The sequence below is a fragment of the Cebus imitator genome, unplaced genomic scaffold (genome assembly GCF_001604975.1).
Source record: "Cebus imitator isolate Cc_AM_T3 unplaced genomic scaffold, Cebus_imitator-1.0 Scaffold172, whole genome shotgun sequence".
Classification (NCBI taxonomy): Eukaryota; Metazoa; Chordata; class Mammalia; order Primates; family Cebidae; genus Cebus; species Cebus imitator.
The window spans coordinates 2,388,842-2,407,285 of NW_016107487.1; the positions used below are offsets into that span (position 1 = coordinate 2,388,842).

At 37.4% G+C, this 18,444-nt stretch overlaps 1 protein-coding gene across 3 annotated transcripts in view; it reads left to right on the forward strand.

Moving 5' to 3' along the window:
* THADA (THADA armadillo repeat containing) overlaps positions 1-18,444 on the forward strand; it is a 365,800-nt gene that overhangs the window by 62,645 nt on the left and 284,711 nt on the right. For all 3 annotated transcript variants that reach the window (XM_017544862.2, XM_017544859.2, XM_017544860.2), the window contains exons 24-25: positions 12,868-13,000; positions 16,481-16,594. In XM_017544862.2, the coding sequence (XP_017400351.1) occupies positions 12,868-13,000; positions 16,481-16,594 (247 nt within the window). The remainder of the gene's footprint in view (positions 1-12,867; positions 13,001-16,480; positions 16,595-18,444) is intronic.

The following is an 18,444-nucleotide window of genomic DNA, read 5'->3' on the forward strand; positions in this document are numbered from 1 at the left end:
GAAATAATGATGGCATACCCTGGTGAAAATATTTAAGTTAGCTGTTAGAGAATTAGTTTGGGTGATGTAACAGAAACAGAGATGTAAATTTGTGAATTGTCTCCAAAAAATATCATAGTGAGATTGCAGTCTTTGGGGGAAAGCATGAAAGGAAAAAAGAACAGAGGACTAAGGACAGAGGCTTTTGAACAACTGTGGTTGAATGGTACAGTTGAAGGCATTCCAAATAAAAGGAGTGGGGAGACTAGGGAAGGCCCAATGCCTGGTATCTTAGCCACTCCTAATCTTCTTTAAAGATTTTCTCATGGCTGTTACTGTTGGCTATCCTTTTATGAGTTCTCAACTGTTGCTTTCAAACTAAGTAGTTCTTGATCCCTTTAGAGACATTTCAAATCTGCTGAACAGAATGTTTTGCAGAGAACATCTTAACAGTGTGTGTGGCTTTCTTTTGTTTGGTTTTTATTTTTAAAAGAAAATTTGTTTCTTTTGGAGTCCTTTTGAAAGCATTTTATAAGCTCTTAAGTTATGAAAAAGTTGTTTAGGCATACAACATTTAAAAAGTTTGCAAAGAGAAATCTGGGCATTCATGAAAATCCACAGAAATGGAGGCCAACTGCTGGCCACCTCTTGAACTACAGCTGTGGTAAGGAAGGAAGCACTTAAAGATGATTAATGGATACATAACTGAAGAGTTAAACATGAGCCACATTGTTTGAATAGGTTTTTAATAGGATTATGCAAAATGTCTTCAAATGTAAACTGACTGCACTATTAAACAATCATCTAAGAATAAATAGGAATGGAGATGTTATTTTTTCTGGGAATCTTTTGTAAGCAACACTTGCAACACACATAACACACAAGTAGTGTTAATTTTCTGTAATCTGACTTTCTTATATAGTACTTTCTATTTAGAAGTAAGTGAAATATTCATATTCTCCTTAAAAAATATAATTGCTTGCCTGTGCATAATTACTTGTCTAAGCATTTGATTGGCATGGTTAAGTTTATTAATGTCATAAAACTCTAAATTCAAGTTTCTGGTGACATTCATATTTGCTTGTTTACTTTCTATGATCTTATTTGAAGTAGTTCTTCCAATGAAAATGAACAGAATTCTAAACTAGGATGTTAAATTGGGAATCTAACTTTCGTTTGTCCAACCATAAGTTATAAACTTAACTATAAGGGGACAAAATCATTGATTATAATTCTAAATCTAGAAGGGAGATTTGTGAGTGCTTGATGTTGTCTTACTCTTCAAATAATCGAATTGCTTTAGTTGTTGAAATGTAGCTTAATCTATAGCTATTTATTGCAGTAATTATAATTATTTTCACATTATTGGCCTGAAAAAATTAAATTGGGACATTTGGCAGTTTTTGTCATAACATACTAGTACTGACTCATGGACATCAACAATTACAGTGGAGAGAAATCATTTAAATATGTATTTAAACTTTCATCAGTTAATTATAGCTACTATGATTCAAATTCAACAGAAAACTTTTAATAAGCAATTTAAATATAATAGTGCAAAAATAATTTATTCTACCTTTCAGGAGAACGAAAGACCAAGTCTCTAAAGAATATGCAGTTGAGCAAGAAATAAATGCCGAATATAATATGTAAGATTTGGGGGAAAAGTTACTCAACTTTAGATGAAAGAATATACAATTTTGTGTAAATTTTATTTTTCATATAGTTTATTTATTTGAGACAGAATCTGTCTCTGTTGCCCAGGCTAGAGTGCAATAGCACAATCTTGGCTCATTGCAACTTCTGCCTCCTGGGTTCAAGCAATCTTCCTGTCTCAGCCTCCCAAGTAGCTGGGACTTAGAGGTGCCTGCCACCATGCCCAGCTAATTTTTGTACTTTTTGTAGAGAACGGGGTTTTACCATGTTGCTCAGGCTGGTCTCAAACTCCTGGGCTCAAGCAATATCCCCACCTCGGCCTCCCAAAATGCTGGGATTACAGGTATGAGCCACCAGGCCCAATCTAAACTTTTATTTATATTTCAGTTGGCAAATGTGTCTAAATAAGACACTTATTTCTCACTGAGTGTCCTATGAATTTTATTGGAAATATGAATAATAATTAAATAATAACTAAGGGATGAGCCAGCCCGGGAGTCATATTCTTTATAGAGAGAAAATCTTTTTAATTTCCCATTTCTGTTGTGGATTAAAAGAATTTGGAGAATACTAGAATGTCTTGATGTATAAATTCTGTCTTTGTGTCTTTGGTTTGTGATTTGTTAGTGACTCCTGCATTTTTATTTTCATTTTTAAGCCTACTGTAGTAGTTGAGTCAGATATTACCATTTTTTCTTAATATTTGAACACTCATTTAAAGTTTTCATAATAACACTTTGTCATTTAGACACAATAGCAGAGATACTTTGTTCTCAGTGAGTAACCTCTATGCCAGCTTTTTAAGTAAAGTTTTAGAATTATTTTTAGTGTTTTTTTCTCCTAGATCTTAGGGATTGATTATATTAAATAATTGAGAGAACCAACTATCTGGTACATCTTCCAACCACTTCTTTTAATCCTCTGTATGTTGCCGTTTTCCCCATGGCCCTCTGATTGGTAATTCAATTTATATTTGGTCATTGTTATTATCGCCTGTGCCTGCAGCTAAGTCTTCAAAATAGCCCCCTAATGTTTTAGCCTGCAGTAAGCCTCAATAATATATAATAGTGATGAGGGAGGTTAAGATGGCTTCTCTTGATATGTAGCTTTCTAACAGGATTTCATTTGGACAAATAATTTTTCAGGCTTAAAGTTTCCTTGTACTTCAGGGTTATGTTCCCTTTTTAAAACGTGCATGCACACAACCTTCCTGCACACATCTGTTGGTGTTTAGTTTCATTGAAATAATAAACATGCACCTTGAAATAATAAATATAATACTTGACCAAAGATTGAATGGACTGGGGAATTTAGCTTATGGAATAATTAGCGATTGGGAAATACTCTTAAGTTAGAAAAAATAATCATACTGAAAGAGTTTGGGAAATGAAGGTGACATTTCTCAGTTAACAATACTTACATAAGTTAAAAATAGCTCTGTGCTACTACATGTAGTTGGATAGATGAAGCCATTGGAAAGCCACTTTGTAGTCAGGGAATTGGATTTATTGGTACAAAATAGTCTAATGACCAATTAGTTGGGTATACAGCTGAGGTAATTTGATTTTAGTCTGCGGGTTTTATGCTTATCTTAGAAGACTTACCCAGTAGGAGTGAGATAGCACTGTGGATAGAAGTTGGAGTAATCTGTTTATGGAACAATAATTTGCTTCAGTGATCTGCTTAAGACAATGCAAAGACCTGAAAATACCAGCTATAGCCTGGCCTGTTCATTTCTGTTACTTTTAGTAGGGGCTTAGTCCATAGCACTTAGCACTTAGCACAGGAACAACGACAACAAAACTCCCCTTTTTTTTTTTTTTTTTTTTTTTTTTTTTTTTTTTTGTCTTGCTCTGTTGCCCCGGCTGGAATGCAATGGTGCCGTCTTCGCTCACTACAGTCTCTGCCTCCAGGGTTCAAGTGATTCTCCCACCTCAGCCTCCCGAGTAGCTGGGATTACAAGAGCACACCACCATGCCTGGCTAATTTTTTTTGTGTGTTTTTGTAGAGACAGGATTTTGCCATGTTGGCCAGGCTGGCCTTGATCTCCTGACCTCAGGTGATCCACCTGCCTCTGCCTCCCAAAGTGCTGGGATTACAGGCATGAGCCACCATGCCCGGCCCTCCCTACCTCTTTTTTGTGTCAGTCCGTCCTTCCTTCCTTCTTTCCTTCCTTCCTTCCTTCCTTCCTTCCTTCCTTCCTTCCTTCCTTGACTCCCTCCCTCCCTCCCTCTCTCCCTCCTTTCCTCCCTCCTTCCTTCCCTTGCTCCCTCCCTACATTCTTTCTTCCCTCCCTCCCTCCCTCTAAGAATTTCTACTTTCCATACAGTGCTGCTTTCTAGTTTCTGATTGGGAATGTCAGGATTTCAGATATGAAAGACTGAGGGAAACTGGATACATCTTTAGTAAGCTTCCTTGAGAACTGGTAAACTGTTTTTGTTGTTGTATATGTATGTGTGTGTGTGTGTGTGTGTGTGTGTGCATGTGTGTGTGTGTATGTGTATGTGTGTATATGTATGTTTAAATATTTTAGATAGGGTCTTGCTCTTTTGCCTAGGCTGGAGCACAGTGGTGTGATATTGGCTCATTGCAGCCTCAACCTCCTGGGCTCAAGCAGTCCTCTCACGTCAGCTTCCTAAGTAGTTGGGATTACAGTTGTGCACCACCATGCCCACCTAATTTTTTTTTTTTTTTTTTTAAGAGATGGGCTTGTGCCATGTTGCCCAGGCTGGTCTCCAACCCCTGGGATCAAGAGATCCTTCTACGTGGGCCTCCCAAAGTGTTGGGATTACAAGCATGACCCACTGCATCTGGCTATATTTTGTAGATTAATAACATTTTGTGTTATTGAATTGTTTATGGTGAACCTTGAACCCCTTTTAAGAAAGTTGCAATTTTACAATGTAGACAGAGGCTAAAGACACTGTATATTTTGTATCAATTTGACAAGATAGTCAAATAAAACAGAAAAGCCTTCAGACAAAGAGGATGTCTGCTTATTTAGTGGAAAGGTATTCACTAACAAAAGCAGGACTTTGGAATTCCCCATGGCTGTGGTTGGTGACTACATGAAGTTGGCTGAAAGAACCAAGGACTGTTTCACCCCAGAATCTTTCTTTTTATATCCTTGCTAGCCCCTGGATTGTGTGATGAAGAACCAAAACAAACAACTAGGGTTTGCTGTATTGTTCTTAGGAAGCTTGCATGGTTTCATTTTTACCTTTCAATTCCCTCATTATCATAAACACCAGCAACCCTGGAGTTTTGAAATCACTTCCTTATAAAGAAATCGCTCCTTGCTGGAGAGCACACAGAAGGTTCATTGAATAGTCAGAACTGTATTCTGTTTTTTATAGGCTCAGTGACCTCACCATTGAGAAGACTTGCAGTTCCACCTCCTCCCTTTCTATACTTGGTTTGTCAATTTGATGCCTACCTGCAGGCATAACTAATGTGTGCCAGCTGGCACCAGCATTAGTTGCTCCTTATTTAATTATTCAACAAAAGATTTCTTAAACGTCTACTGTGTGCCAGATGCTGTGTTTGATTGAGCTCTCTTTGACCATTGAGAATATGATATGGTAGACCAGAGTTACTGTTAACCTAGACGTAATTACTAGAGTCTAAATAGGAAACATTCAACTCTGTGGAACTAAGAGAGGGATGTGAGGACTTGAACAAGGGACTAAGGATTGTATGAGACCATGATGAGGCATTTTGGGGACATTCTCATCAGGAACTTTGGGTATTTATATAGTTTAGAGTCATTTCCTTCTCTATTTATAACACAGGGAATTTTCATTGAACTTTCAAAGCATTTTTATAATTTTATTTTCATGCTTAAGCACTGAGAAATCAAGTGATTAATCTATAGCCACACATGTAGTTAGTGATTGAGACAGCACTAGAATCTAAATGTTTTTCTGGAATTTCATAGTGTTTCAGAGATTAGCAGTTCAACAAAAGTTTATTGATTATTGCTTTCTGTAAGGAATTGTGATAGGTAGGCGTTATATGTAGGATAACAATATTGGTAAACCATGGACCTTATTGTTAGAGGAACTTTCAACCTAGCATTTTAATCTTTGGGATTAGACAAGCAAGTCAAATAATTTACAAGATAAACGTTAAAGACCAAGAAAAAGATCCACTCACTGAATTGTCTGTCCTAGTAGATGAGAAGAATAATTAATGCCAATAATGAAGGAAAGCAAGACAAGAAGGGCATGATGGGAGGGAGGGAAGCTAATGCTTTAGACATGCTGAGTTTCAGGTAGTGTGGGGTGGCTGCCTAGCAAATAGCAGACAGTTGGAAATACTGGTCAGGAGATTGGCAGAGGGGCCTAGGCTGTAGATAGCATGACCTGGGACTCCCCCAGTATTTTAGCAGTGAATGTCCGGCATTCTGGGAAATCCCTTAGTCCCAGGCAAATAGGGACAGTTGGTCACTCCAGTTGGAGGTATGTATTTGAAAGTCAGCCAGGCAGAGGAAATAGTTGAAGCTATGGGCCTGGAGGAGATCTCCTAAAGAGCCTTAAGAAAGAAAGGAAAAAGTTACCAGTTTGAATTAAATTTTATAACTGTTGTTAACACTCAGAGACATTGCTTATATGAAACGTAGTTTCTACTTCATGTTCACAAGTGTACATAGGTTAAATAGCACTTTTCATGAACCTGAACTATACTTGCTTTTGAACCCTGTACTTGGTTTTGTTCTTGGATCTTGAAGAGAAAAATGATCTCTTGGGGTAGCAAACAGGTTAATAGAGCTGATTTTGATAGTCTGTTTGAGGATTTCAGTAGGAAATATTCCTGTATGAATACTGTCACCCTGATAGGTGGAGATTTGCTGAATGTGTTTGTACTTGTTATAGGAAGCTAAGCAGCGGAATCAGCTGCTGGCACTAACAGTTCTTCTCACTGGAAAACATTTTTGATTATACTTTCTTTTCTAGTTGTTACATCCTCTTTCTTTGTCAACCTGGTTTGTTAGAATACTATACTCAATGGAGTTAGTAAATTATATGTTATTAATTTATTCAACAAATATTTATTGAGCTCCCTGTAGGGTGCCAGGCCCTGTTATAGGTGCTGGGAATAGAGAAGTAAACAAGAAGGAATGTGTCCTTGATACATGGAGATGTGGAAAATAATGATCTGCTAGCAATATGTATTTTATGTGATAAAGTTTGGTGATAAGGAAGATTTTTTCTTACTAGACTAAAGTAATATTTCAGCCAAGGCCTGAATGGCAAGAAGCAGCAGCTTTCTATAGAAGAGCTTTCCAAGCAATGAGAACCGCTAGTGCCAAAGTCCATGGTGTATTAAAGAACAGAATGGACCGGGTGTGGTGGCTCATGCCTATAATCCTAGCGCTTTGGGAGGCCAAAGCGGGTGGATCATGAGGTCAGGAGATCGAGACCATCCTGGCCAACATGGTGAAACCCCATCTCTACTAAAACACAAAAAACTAGCCAGGTATAGTGCAGCGTGCCTGTAGTCCCAGTTACTCAGGAGGCTAAGGCAGGGGAATCACTTGAACACAGGATGCGGAGGTTGCAGTGAGCTGAGATCACTCCAGCCTGGCGTCAGAGCAAGACTCCATCTCAAAAAAAAAAAAAAAAAAAAAGAAGAACAGAATGGTGTAAGATGAAGGTTTAATGAGATTGTCCAAATACATAGGGCTTTGTGAGCCAGGATGAGGAGTTTGGATTTTGTGCTCTCTGGGAATCTTTTTGTTTTCTGACAGTCTCTAAACACATGGATATAAAAATAGAAGGTATCTTGGAAATTGTACAAACATTAATATTTGTGGACCCTAGTAGGTCGCTTTAAGATTATGAACAAATAACATACACATGTGTGTGTGGTAGAGTTGCATAGAAGCGGGGAGGAGACTGGATGAGAAAATGAGGAACTTCATGAATGTTTAAAATAAATGGACATAAAGTTTCTGTTCCCAGAAAGTATCTTTCGAAGCTGCCACTTTGTTCTTAAACCTAACAAAGTAAAAGTCTGTGTTTATGGGAAAGGGAAAGGATTTTCTTCCTTCTTGTGCTTGAAAAGTAAATTATTGTTTGGTAAATATAGATATTGGCAGAGGCTTACCCTTACTCAGTTGAAGTTATGCATAATTATCTTCCTGGCACTTTGAGTCTTGATACTTTTCTGGGAATTTTGCTTCAATATATTAGCTTTAAATGTACTTCATGTTTAAATGTGAAATTAATTGCTTTGTGTTTGCAGGTGAAGTAATTTCTTTAGGCTACCATGAATCATTTAGTTAATATAAGGAAACAGTTTATTAATAGTAATAAACTTCCCCAGTTCCTCAAGGGAGTTGGAGTACCTCAAAAACAAATGAGACACAATTCACTTCAAGTCAGTCACAGACAGGTTATCCACTGAGTGGCTTTTCCATAGAGATTTTAATTTACTAGTTAGCTCTCCGTTCATGCCATCCAGTTCATTTAGAGCTATTAATACTTTAACCCCCCCACCCTAATGACAGATGTTCAGGGATTGAAATCAATCTGAAAAGTAACCTGAATAAAACATGATTGAGGAAGATAATGTCTTAAAAATAATATTATCTGGTAATACATTCCAAAACCATGTGAAAACATTTTGTTAATTATGTGTCCTTCGGAATTTTTATTTTACAGTTCTGTTTTAAGGGGTAATATAGTGCAAAGCAACTACTAGGTACTTCATAGAATCCTTTAGAAATGAAATAGTGAAATCCACTAAAACAAACAATAGAGAGTTGATAGTATCTTCGTCATGAGCCAGACCTGAGCGTTTAGGGCAGGCACATTGAAATAATGTCTTTTTATGAGGCAAGGTCTTTGGTGTCAGTATACGTTTTAATTCTCTCTCTGCCACTTAGTTGCTATGTAACCTTGAGCAAATTTAGTTACCATGTAACCTTGAACAAATTATTTAGCGTCTCTCTCATCTACCCCCTTATTTTACCCAATTTTTAAACATTAGTGTGAAATATTGCATGTACTAGAAGGGATAGTGAATACTAAAATTAGCAGTTGTACAATCACAGTGGGAATACCTGGAGGAAGAGCATTCACAGCAGAGAGAATGTTAGGTACAAAAGTCCTGAGAGGTATGGGCTTAGGGTAGGTATTTAGGGTACATCAGTTTAACCATTTATGACTAGAGTAGTGTGAGCATGGGAAAGAGTTATAGATGAGATCAGAGAAGTTATGAGGACTAGACAGCTTAAGACATTGTGTGAAGACACTGGCTTTTACTCTGAGTAAAATGGGGAGCCATTAGAATGTTTGTGAACAGAGGAGTGACACGATCTGGTCTTTTAAAAGGATAACTCTTACTGCTGTGTTGATAATAGACTGTAATAGTGAAAACAGAAGGACCGATTACAGGGTTACAATATTGCTATACTACAGGAAAGACATAGTGATGACTTGGAAAGTGGCAGAGATAGTAAAATGTAATCTGAATCTGGACATAATGTGAAGATACAGCAGACAAGGTCTGTTGACAGATAAGATTTGCTATTTGAGAGAGAGAGGATAACTACGAAGTTTTTGGCTTGAGCCCCTGAAGAGATCGATATGTTATTCTTTTATTAGGATCAGCAAGACTGTGGGTAGAGTAGGTTTTTGGAGGAAGATCAGGAGTTTAGTTTGGGGCATGTTAAATTTGGTATGTCTAGTAGACACCCCATTGAAACTACTGTGGGTTTATACTTTGTTGAAGTGCATCCTTTAGAATTTCTTTTGGCGAGAGTCTCTGGGAGGCAGACTTACTCTTTCTATATCTCAGACTGTCTTTTTCTTACCTATGCTTTTGAACGTACTTTTATGGGGTATACAATTCTGGTGGACAGTTATTTTCCTTTAGTGCTTTTGTTATTGCCAGTGAGAAACTTGTCTTTGGTATAACATATATTCCTTTGTAAATCTCCTATTTTCTTTAATCACTTATGGCTTTTAAGTTTTTTTATTAATCACAGTTTTGCTATGCTATGTCTAGATGTGGAATTATCATATGTATAAACACACACATATATATTTTATGTTTTTTTCATTCTGTTTTGGGTAAATTTCCCAGAAAACTGTATCTTCTAAGTCATGAATTCTTTAGAGTTCATCTTATCTCTATCTATCTATCTATCTATCTATCTATCTATCTATCTATCTATCTGCCTATCTGTCTGTCTATTTATTTATTTTGAGACAGGGTCTCACTCTGTCACCCAGGCTTGAGTGCCTTGGCATGATCTTGGCTCACTGCAACCTCTGCCTCTTGGGCTCAAGTAGTCCTCCCACCTCAGCCTCCCAGGTAGCTGGGATTACAGGCAAGTGCCACCATGCCCAGCTAATTTTATTTTATTTTTTTTGTAGAGACAGGGTTTCACCATGTTGCCCAGGCTGGTCTCAAACTCCTGGGCTCAAGTGATCTGCCTGCCTGTCCTCTCAAAGGGCTGGGATTACAGGCGTGAGCCACCACGCTTGGCTGAAAGTATACTTTCATTTGCGATATTTCTGATCTTTTGTATTTTTATACAAGCCTGTTCTTACAGCATGGCTTGTTTTTCATGATTTCTTGCTCTTTATTTATTTTTTAAGGGACAGGGTCTGTGTCACCCATGCTGGAGTCCAGTGGTGCCATCATAACTCACTGTAGCCTTGGATTCCTGGGCTCAAGTGATCCTCCTGCCTCAGCCTCTTGACTTGCTGAGACTACAGACATGAGCCACCATGCCCAGTTACTCTCCTTAAATAGAAGTTATCCTTTATTTATTGCTTCAGTATCCTAAACATAGTAATTTAAGGTCTTTATCAGACTGTTCCATAAAATTAGTTTATGTGGAGTGAATCTATGTTATAATTACTGATTTTTTTTATTGTCTTTCTTAATATAAAATTTACTTCTAAATTTTGAATTTTGGCCTGCTGGCTATGATGGGAGCCTTTTGTTTTCTTTCTTGATCTCTTTCTAGGCTCTTTCTATCAGAGGAACTAGATTACGTAGTGGCATTTTGGGTCTCCCACCCCACAGTGAAATTGGGGATATCATAGATCTAGTCACTGAGTTAGTAGTCAGCCTGATTAAGAGGCCCCCTGTGCCCATGGCTTTTCCTACTGCTACAGCCTCAGGCAGCTCTGGCAGTAGACCTTTTTCATCTTCTTTTCAAGAGAGATGAGGCTGCTGAAATTCTTTGGCTGCCACTACTGCTTCTAAATCTGTAACCCTGTGGGTCTCTGGTATCAGCACACCCACTACTTTGTATTTCTTTTCATTTTTACCCAGATGATTATCTTGTTTTTGAACTCAGCTGGTTTTGGGGTTTATATTTGTATATTTTTCATATTATTATTATTATTATTACTTTTTTTTTTTGAGACGGAGTTTCGCTCTTGCTACCCAGGCTGGAGTGCAATGGCGCGATCTCGGCTCACCGCAACCTCCGCCTCCTGGGTTCAGGCAATTCTCCTGCCTCAGCCTCCTGAGTAGCTGGGATTACAGGCATGCGCCACCATGCCCAGCTGATTTTTTGTATTTTTAGTAGAGACGGGGTTTCACCATGTTGACCAGGATGGTCTCGATCTCTTGACCTCGTGATCCACCCGCCTCGGCCTCCCAAAGTGCTGGGATTACAGGCTTGAGCTACCGCGCCCGGCCCTATTTTTCATATTATTAATATTAAATTGCATTGTATGTGTAGGGAGATGTCCTGTCAAAATGGAAACTCATCTGTTGCATCCCTCTCTGTTCAATTGAAACTCTTTTAATACTTGCTTTTCTCGTAATAACAGATGATTGTAGAAAATGACCATTAACAATTTATTAGACAGAAGAACAGACTCAATCCTCTCAATAACCTTCATTTTATAGAAGAGTAAAGTGAGGAAAAAAAAAAAAAGAAAAGAAAACAGTACTCTATAGTATCTGTTTAACATTTCATTTGTTTAAATCAAGTTCTAAGCAAGGTTCACACACTGCATTTGGTTGTTAGGTTTCTGAATTTCTTTTAATCTAGTGGTTGAGAGTTGTGATAGCTGGTTCTGGTGGCTGAGGACAGAAGTGTTGAAGAGGCAGGGGTGAGGTGATGGATTTTAAGACATGCTAAAACCTTTAGAATCACAGAGCCTGCTAGGAATAGGGAGATGTAATTATAACATTTATGGCTGAAATAATATTTTTTAGGTCCATGTCAAACTTTTAAAAATGCCTAGTAGCATTTATATATTTTGTTCTATGTGAAACATATAGCTGAATCTGAGTTGCCATTTAGAATGTTTAGTCAGTAACTGAAGTTACCTATTTTGCACCAAACTAGAATAAAGAAAAAAAATCTCAAATGTGTTCTTAAGAGATGTAATTCTCACTATAAATTGGAAATCGGTTATCTTTCTGCAGCATTTCTTCATCAACTTAAAAAAGGGTGTTTTTCCTTTAGACTTTATCTGTTCCTTTTCATATATTAATTTCTGTTAATACCAGATACTATCTTCCTAAGATAATTGTGTCCACCTACCACTGAATTTGGCATTTCTTGGGCAATGTTATATAGTCTAGTAGGGCATACATTTAAAAATTTTCTAAAAATTAAATGTTCTTGAGCACTCCAAGATAACACTTAATGTAATAATCCAGAAGCTCATTGATGTAATGTTGAAATAGCCTCAAAACTTTTTATGCCTCATCCGAGGTAAATTGCTTTAATTCTCCCAGAGGGTCTAGTCGAAAATTTTATTTGTGGTAGGCCTCATTTTGAGAGAGATTACAATGATTACTAAAGCACAGTTTAAAATTTGTTCTTTTGAATATATGTAACGCCTATAAACATGGAACATAAATTATAGTAAACCATAAAGTTATATTCTTCTTTGTTGTAAGTCTTGAGTTGTAGTGTATGAAATATCTGTGAGAGCATGATCAACCTTTCTCAGAACATTTTGAGCGTGGTTCCAAACCTACGTATTAAAATTTATTTTGCACACAAGACACATGCTTTAAACACTGCAGTTGCAAGAAATGAAATGAAATTTTTAGATCTTAAGACCCATAATAAAGAGGAAAGTAGGAGAAAAGTATAAGTGAGACATTTTTTAGTTTCACCCCTACTTTTCAATATAAGAATATAAGAACATAAGAATATTTCCTAACAATGTAAATGTACATCAGTAGTTTATAGTTTTAACTTTGATACCTAATTCCAAATGTTTGATTATATATGCCTTTTAGGTGCCCAAATGTGGATCTGCAAAAGCTGCCGGAGCAGTGGCTATGGAGTGTTTTAGAGGAAATTAAATGCAGTGATCCTTCATCTAAACTCTGTGCTACAAGGCGCAGTGCTGGAATTCCTTTCTATATACAGGTACTTATCTGTGGGACCCTAGCTGTTTGTTTATATTTGTCTTTTGATCTTAGTATATCCTAACCTGTTTGACATGTGAGTATATTACATAAAGGACATTTCTGTCTTTTCAGCAACATAGCATTTGTGGCTTTGTTTTAATGTGGGGACGGTATGTTCCTGTGACAAGATCTGTTCTTGGAACAAACCCTCTAAAAGGTCAATCTTGTAGTATAAACAGAGGGTGGTATAGATTTCTGTCTGTGTATTAAGCAGGCAGACATCACCATGGTACATTCATTGCTCACTTCCAGGAAATGCACATGTTGCCCCACCACCCCACTTTATTTAAAAAAAAAAAAAAAAAAAAAGTCTTCCTTTCATCTCAAGACCTTCAATACTCTCTGTAGGCAACCAGTGTTAACATTTTCTTTTCAATTCTTCTATAAAACATCCATCCATACAATAATCATAATCATAATAGTAGCTAACATTTATTAGTGATTATTTCACATACATAACCTCATTAACTCCTTTCCTGTACCCTATCATCATCCATGTTTTCCAGATGAAGAAACTGGGGTTTAGGCAAGTTAAGTGACTTGCCAAAGGCCACAGAGACAGTAAGAACTGAGTTAAGACTTGAGCCCAGGCAGCCTGACTCCCGACCCTCTCTTCATATGAGAATATGTGTGTGCGAGTCCGTTTTCCTTTTCAACATATATGAAAACATACTATATATATTGTTCGGTCTTTGATTTCACTTAATAGTATACCTTAAAGATTGCTCCATATCAGCACATTTAGATATGGCTGTTGATAGGGGGAAAAAAATTTTTTTTTTGAGACGTAGTATCACTGTGTCCCAGGCTGGAGTGCAATGGCACGATCTTGGCTCACTGTAACTTCCTCCTCCTGGGTTCAAGCAATTCTCCTGCCTCAGCCTCCCGAGTAGCTGAGACTGCAGGTACATGCCACCAGGCCCAGCTATTTTTTTGAATTTGTAGTGGAAACAGGGTTTCACTGTGTTGGTCAGGATGGTCTCAACCTCTTGACTTCGTGATCTGCCCACCTTGGCATCTCAAAAGTGCTGAGATTATAGGCGTGAGCCACCACGCCCACTGGGAAAATATTTTATTTAGAAATTAAGACTATTACCTTCATGAACCCAAAGAATAAAAACCAGTGTCTTCATAATACTAAATCAGACCCCATCCTGAAAGGCCTTTGTTTAATATAGTAAGATTAAATCCAGTAATGCAGTGGTATATAAAAGCACTGAAAATAAATGGAATGAAGTCTCTGGTTTTTTTCATGCCCCTACATTTTTTTCCTTCTCTTTCTTACTCCTCCCTTAAATTCCTAAAGTCTCTTTAGGATTTTTTGGTGACAAGATCATTGAAGTTGTTCTGCTCTACAGATTTTGGTGACCTTCATAAATCAACTTTTATCTGATCTGACCCATTCTAGATCAGTGTAGCGCATTCTCCTTCCCATAATTCACTCTGACCTTGGGTTTTTACATGTCATTTGTCTGTCTGTGATCAGATGTTAAGACAACATCAAGGTCTCACTGCATATTTATGCAGTGTGCTTTTTTCAGCTCTGGTGCCCAGCTTGTACTAAGTACTGGTTGTAGTGAGTAATTAGAAGGTGCACTTTCTTACCCTAGCCTTGGCAAGAATGCCATAACTTTACCCAGCTGTTTGGGAGAAAAAAACCAGGGTTCCCTGAAGACATTTCAGTAATTGCATGTAGCTTTTCACTTTATTTTAATTGAACGAAGTCTAAATTTAAAGAAATACCTGCTTAGAGAGAGTCTTTATTTCTCTTAGTGTGACTTACTAATAAAGTTATATTTCTGTTTTGGTGGAAATCTGTGTAGTGTTGCGTGTGGAAAAGAACTGTCTACATAGTTTATGAGTTTACCTTTTGTGTAGACTTATTAAAAATTATGTTCAATATAGACATGAAGTTTTTTTGAAGTCATTTAAAAAATATGTTATCTGAGCATAAATAAACTATGAGAAATTTCTTCTAAACCAAACTATTTTTTTGTATGTCTTTATTTTCCTCTTCTGTAGATTTCAAATGCTTCAGAAGAAGCTGACTACCTTGAAACCTTCACTCTTGGGAGCCTGTAGCTATAAACATGAAAAGTAGATATGGAGGAAGGGAGTCTGAGAATGTGAATAAATTGATTTTTTTAAACAGCTTTAACACCCCTTTAAAGTGTACAATTCAGTGGTTTTTAGTATATTCACAGAGCTGTACAGCCATTATTTTGTGTTAGAGCTTCAACCCATGAAACCTCTCATACTCATTAGCAGTCACTTCCCATTTCTCTCTGCCCCTGCCACTCTGCCCTAGGCAAGCACTAATCTACCTTCCAGCTCTGTAGATTTGCCCATTCTGCACATTTCAAATATATGGAATCATACAATATGTGATCTTTCGTGTCTGGCTTCTTTCACTTAGCATAATGTTTCCAGAGTTCATCCATGTTGTAATATATATTAGTACCTCATTCCTTTTTGTTTTCTCAAGTGGTTTAATACCCTATTTTTGTGTTTATTGGATATTTGCAAAGTGTTAGATATAAAGTAAATAAGAAGCTACTGAAAAATTCAAATATAGGGCCTCTTTGGTGTTTGTAGTATTTCTTTTTTTTTTTTTTTTTTGAGACGGAGTTTCGCTCTTGTTACCCAGGCCGGAGTGCAATGGCACGATCTCGGCTCACCGCAACCTTCGCCTCCTGGGTTCAGGCAGTTCTTCTGCCTCAGCCTCCTGAGTAGCTGGGATTACAGGCACGCGCCACCATGCCCAGCTAATGTTTTGTATTTTTAGTAGAGACAGGGTTTCACCATGTTGACCAGGATGTTCTCGATCTCTTGACCTCGTGATCCACCCGCCTTGGCCTCCCAAAGTGCTGGGATTACAGGCTTGAGCCACCGTGCCCGGCTGTAGTATTTCTTTTGGTTCCATGGAGTTTCAAATGCTTTGATTTGAGTACTCCTCCAAGTAATGATTCTTTTCTGAAGAATTAACTGCTTAATCTTCAGGGAGCCTTAACATTCTTACAAGAAATTTAATCCAGAGATTTTTTTGTTTTTTAAGTAAAGAGAATTTTCTTGTTGGATGAATTTGTTACTAAAACTGATTTGTTTACTGTATCTGAGAACTGCCATCTACTTAGGGCTCTTAAGGAGTTGTCAATAAGAGTCATTTTTTTTTTAGCCTTTTAGAATTGTAAAATTTAATGAACAAACTAGAAATGACCTTAGAGATGACATGATTTCACCTTCACCCAAATTTAGAGATAAAGAATCTGTAAGTTAAACTGTGATGTTAAACCACTTGCCGAGGGCCACATGGCTTAATTAACTTTCTTTGATAACCACGTTTTTATTAAGGGGATTTTGCATTTTGAGATTGATCCAGGGAAGCAGCAAAAAAAGTGTATGAAAACTAAGAACGCTGTAATTTTTGCATTTTCCATAGGCACTGTTGGCATCTGAACCAAAGAAAGGCAAAATGGATTTGTTGAAAATAACAATGAAAGAGTTAATCTCTTTGGCTGGGCCTACAAATGACTTACAGAGCACAGTCCCCCAGGTAATCATGGAAATACACAAACCCTGCAGTGGTTTTAAATTTTGCTTTATTTTTTAACAAAAAGTGTCGGCTGGCAATAAAGAACTCTTGAACATTGGACAGACATTATAAGCTTGTTTGAATAGTTTTTCTTTTTTTTGTCTTTATCGTCCACAAAATAAATCATTGCTTTAGTTGAATATATTAATCAAAACAAACAATTTTTAAAGTCTGGTGCAAACATCCAGCTTATATAAGATATTTTATAATATTATTGCATCTAAAAATTTGAAAATGTGTATGCTAGCACTTTAGAATTTCATGTGTGCTTCTTTGAGTCTGTGTACATTTTGAAAATTTCCTTTAAATGTAGTATCTAAGTTTTGGGATGTTTATATTTTACTAACATTTAGTTCCTTTTAGCCACTACCTATATGTATGACGTTAAAGCGCTCCTCATAGCCCCACTTCACCACTAGGGAGTAAATATTAATACCTATCAAGTACTGCTTGTACGTTATAGTCTGGGCTTCCTCATTTAATGCTTCATAGTAGGACACTCTTTTTGTTGTTTTTCTTGAGACACTCGCTCTGTTGCCCAGGCTGGAGTGCAGTGGTGCCATCTTGGCTCACTGCAACCTTGACCTCCTGGGCTTAAGTGATTCCCATGCCTCAGCCTCCCCAGTAGCTGGGATTACAGGCGTGGGCCCCTACACCTGGCAAATCACCTGAGACCAGCCAGCCTGGCCAGCAGGCTGGTTTCGGAACTCCCGACCTCAGGAATCTCCCTGCCTTGGCTTTCCAAAGTGCTAGGATAACAGGTGTGAGCTACCGTGCTCAGCTCTATAGTAGGACACTCCTACCCAACTGTAAAGGGCCATGCTAGGTCAGGGAACAGATTGAGAGCTGAAGTTTACAATCAAGTACAATAAGTACATGTGATTTTATTTCAGAGCCTGTGGGAGGTGTTAAAGGGAGCCGATGGGCCAGAATGTGGACTGTGGAAAAGAATGGGGATTCTTTTCCACAGTCATATGGAACATAGTCATATGGCCCATAGTGGCCAGTGCCCACAGATATGAAATGTCTTATTTCTTTAAAACATTGACTAAAATGTTGTTAATTAACTTTCAAAAATGATTATTTCAAGACATTTTTCAGTGAAATGTGAAAAAATATAATTGATTCTGTTTTCCTAGACTACCACTTTAAAAAAGTTCATGTTGAGTATCTTTTTTCTGAAATGCTGGGGACCAGAAATGTTTTGGATTTCAGATTTTTTTATTTTTTATTTTTGCATATTTGCATTATACTGAATGAGTCAACATCTCTAATCTGAAAATCTAAAGTGCTCCAATGACTGTTTCCTTAGAATGTCATGTTGTTGATTGGTGCTCAAAAAGTTTTCGGATTTTGGAACATTTTGGATTTCAAATTTTTGGATTTGGGATGCTGAACCTGTGCTATTTTTATAAGAACATCTAAAAATAATGGGGCTTGGTTTTAATGAGTGCTGGATAATTATTGCCCCCCTCCAAGTTGATTAATGGCATTTTAGTGATCATTTTTATGAAATTGGTGAAATTTAAAAATTTGGTTCTGATCAGTCTTCTAAGCTTTTTAGTATATAATATGCTTTCCTTCTCCTCTCCCATGGTTCATTTCTTTATTATTTTTATTATGTATCTTTGAAATATTTCAGCATACAGAGATGTATAGTGAATAATAAACATCTTTGAAACCAATTCCAGATTTAAGAAATTAAACATTAGGCCGGGCGCGGTGGCTCAAGCCTGTAATCCCAGCACTGTGGGAGGCCGAGGCGGGTGGATCACGAGGTCAAGAGATCGAGACCATCCTGGTCAACATGG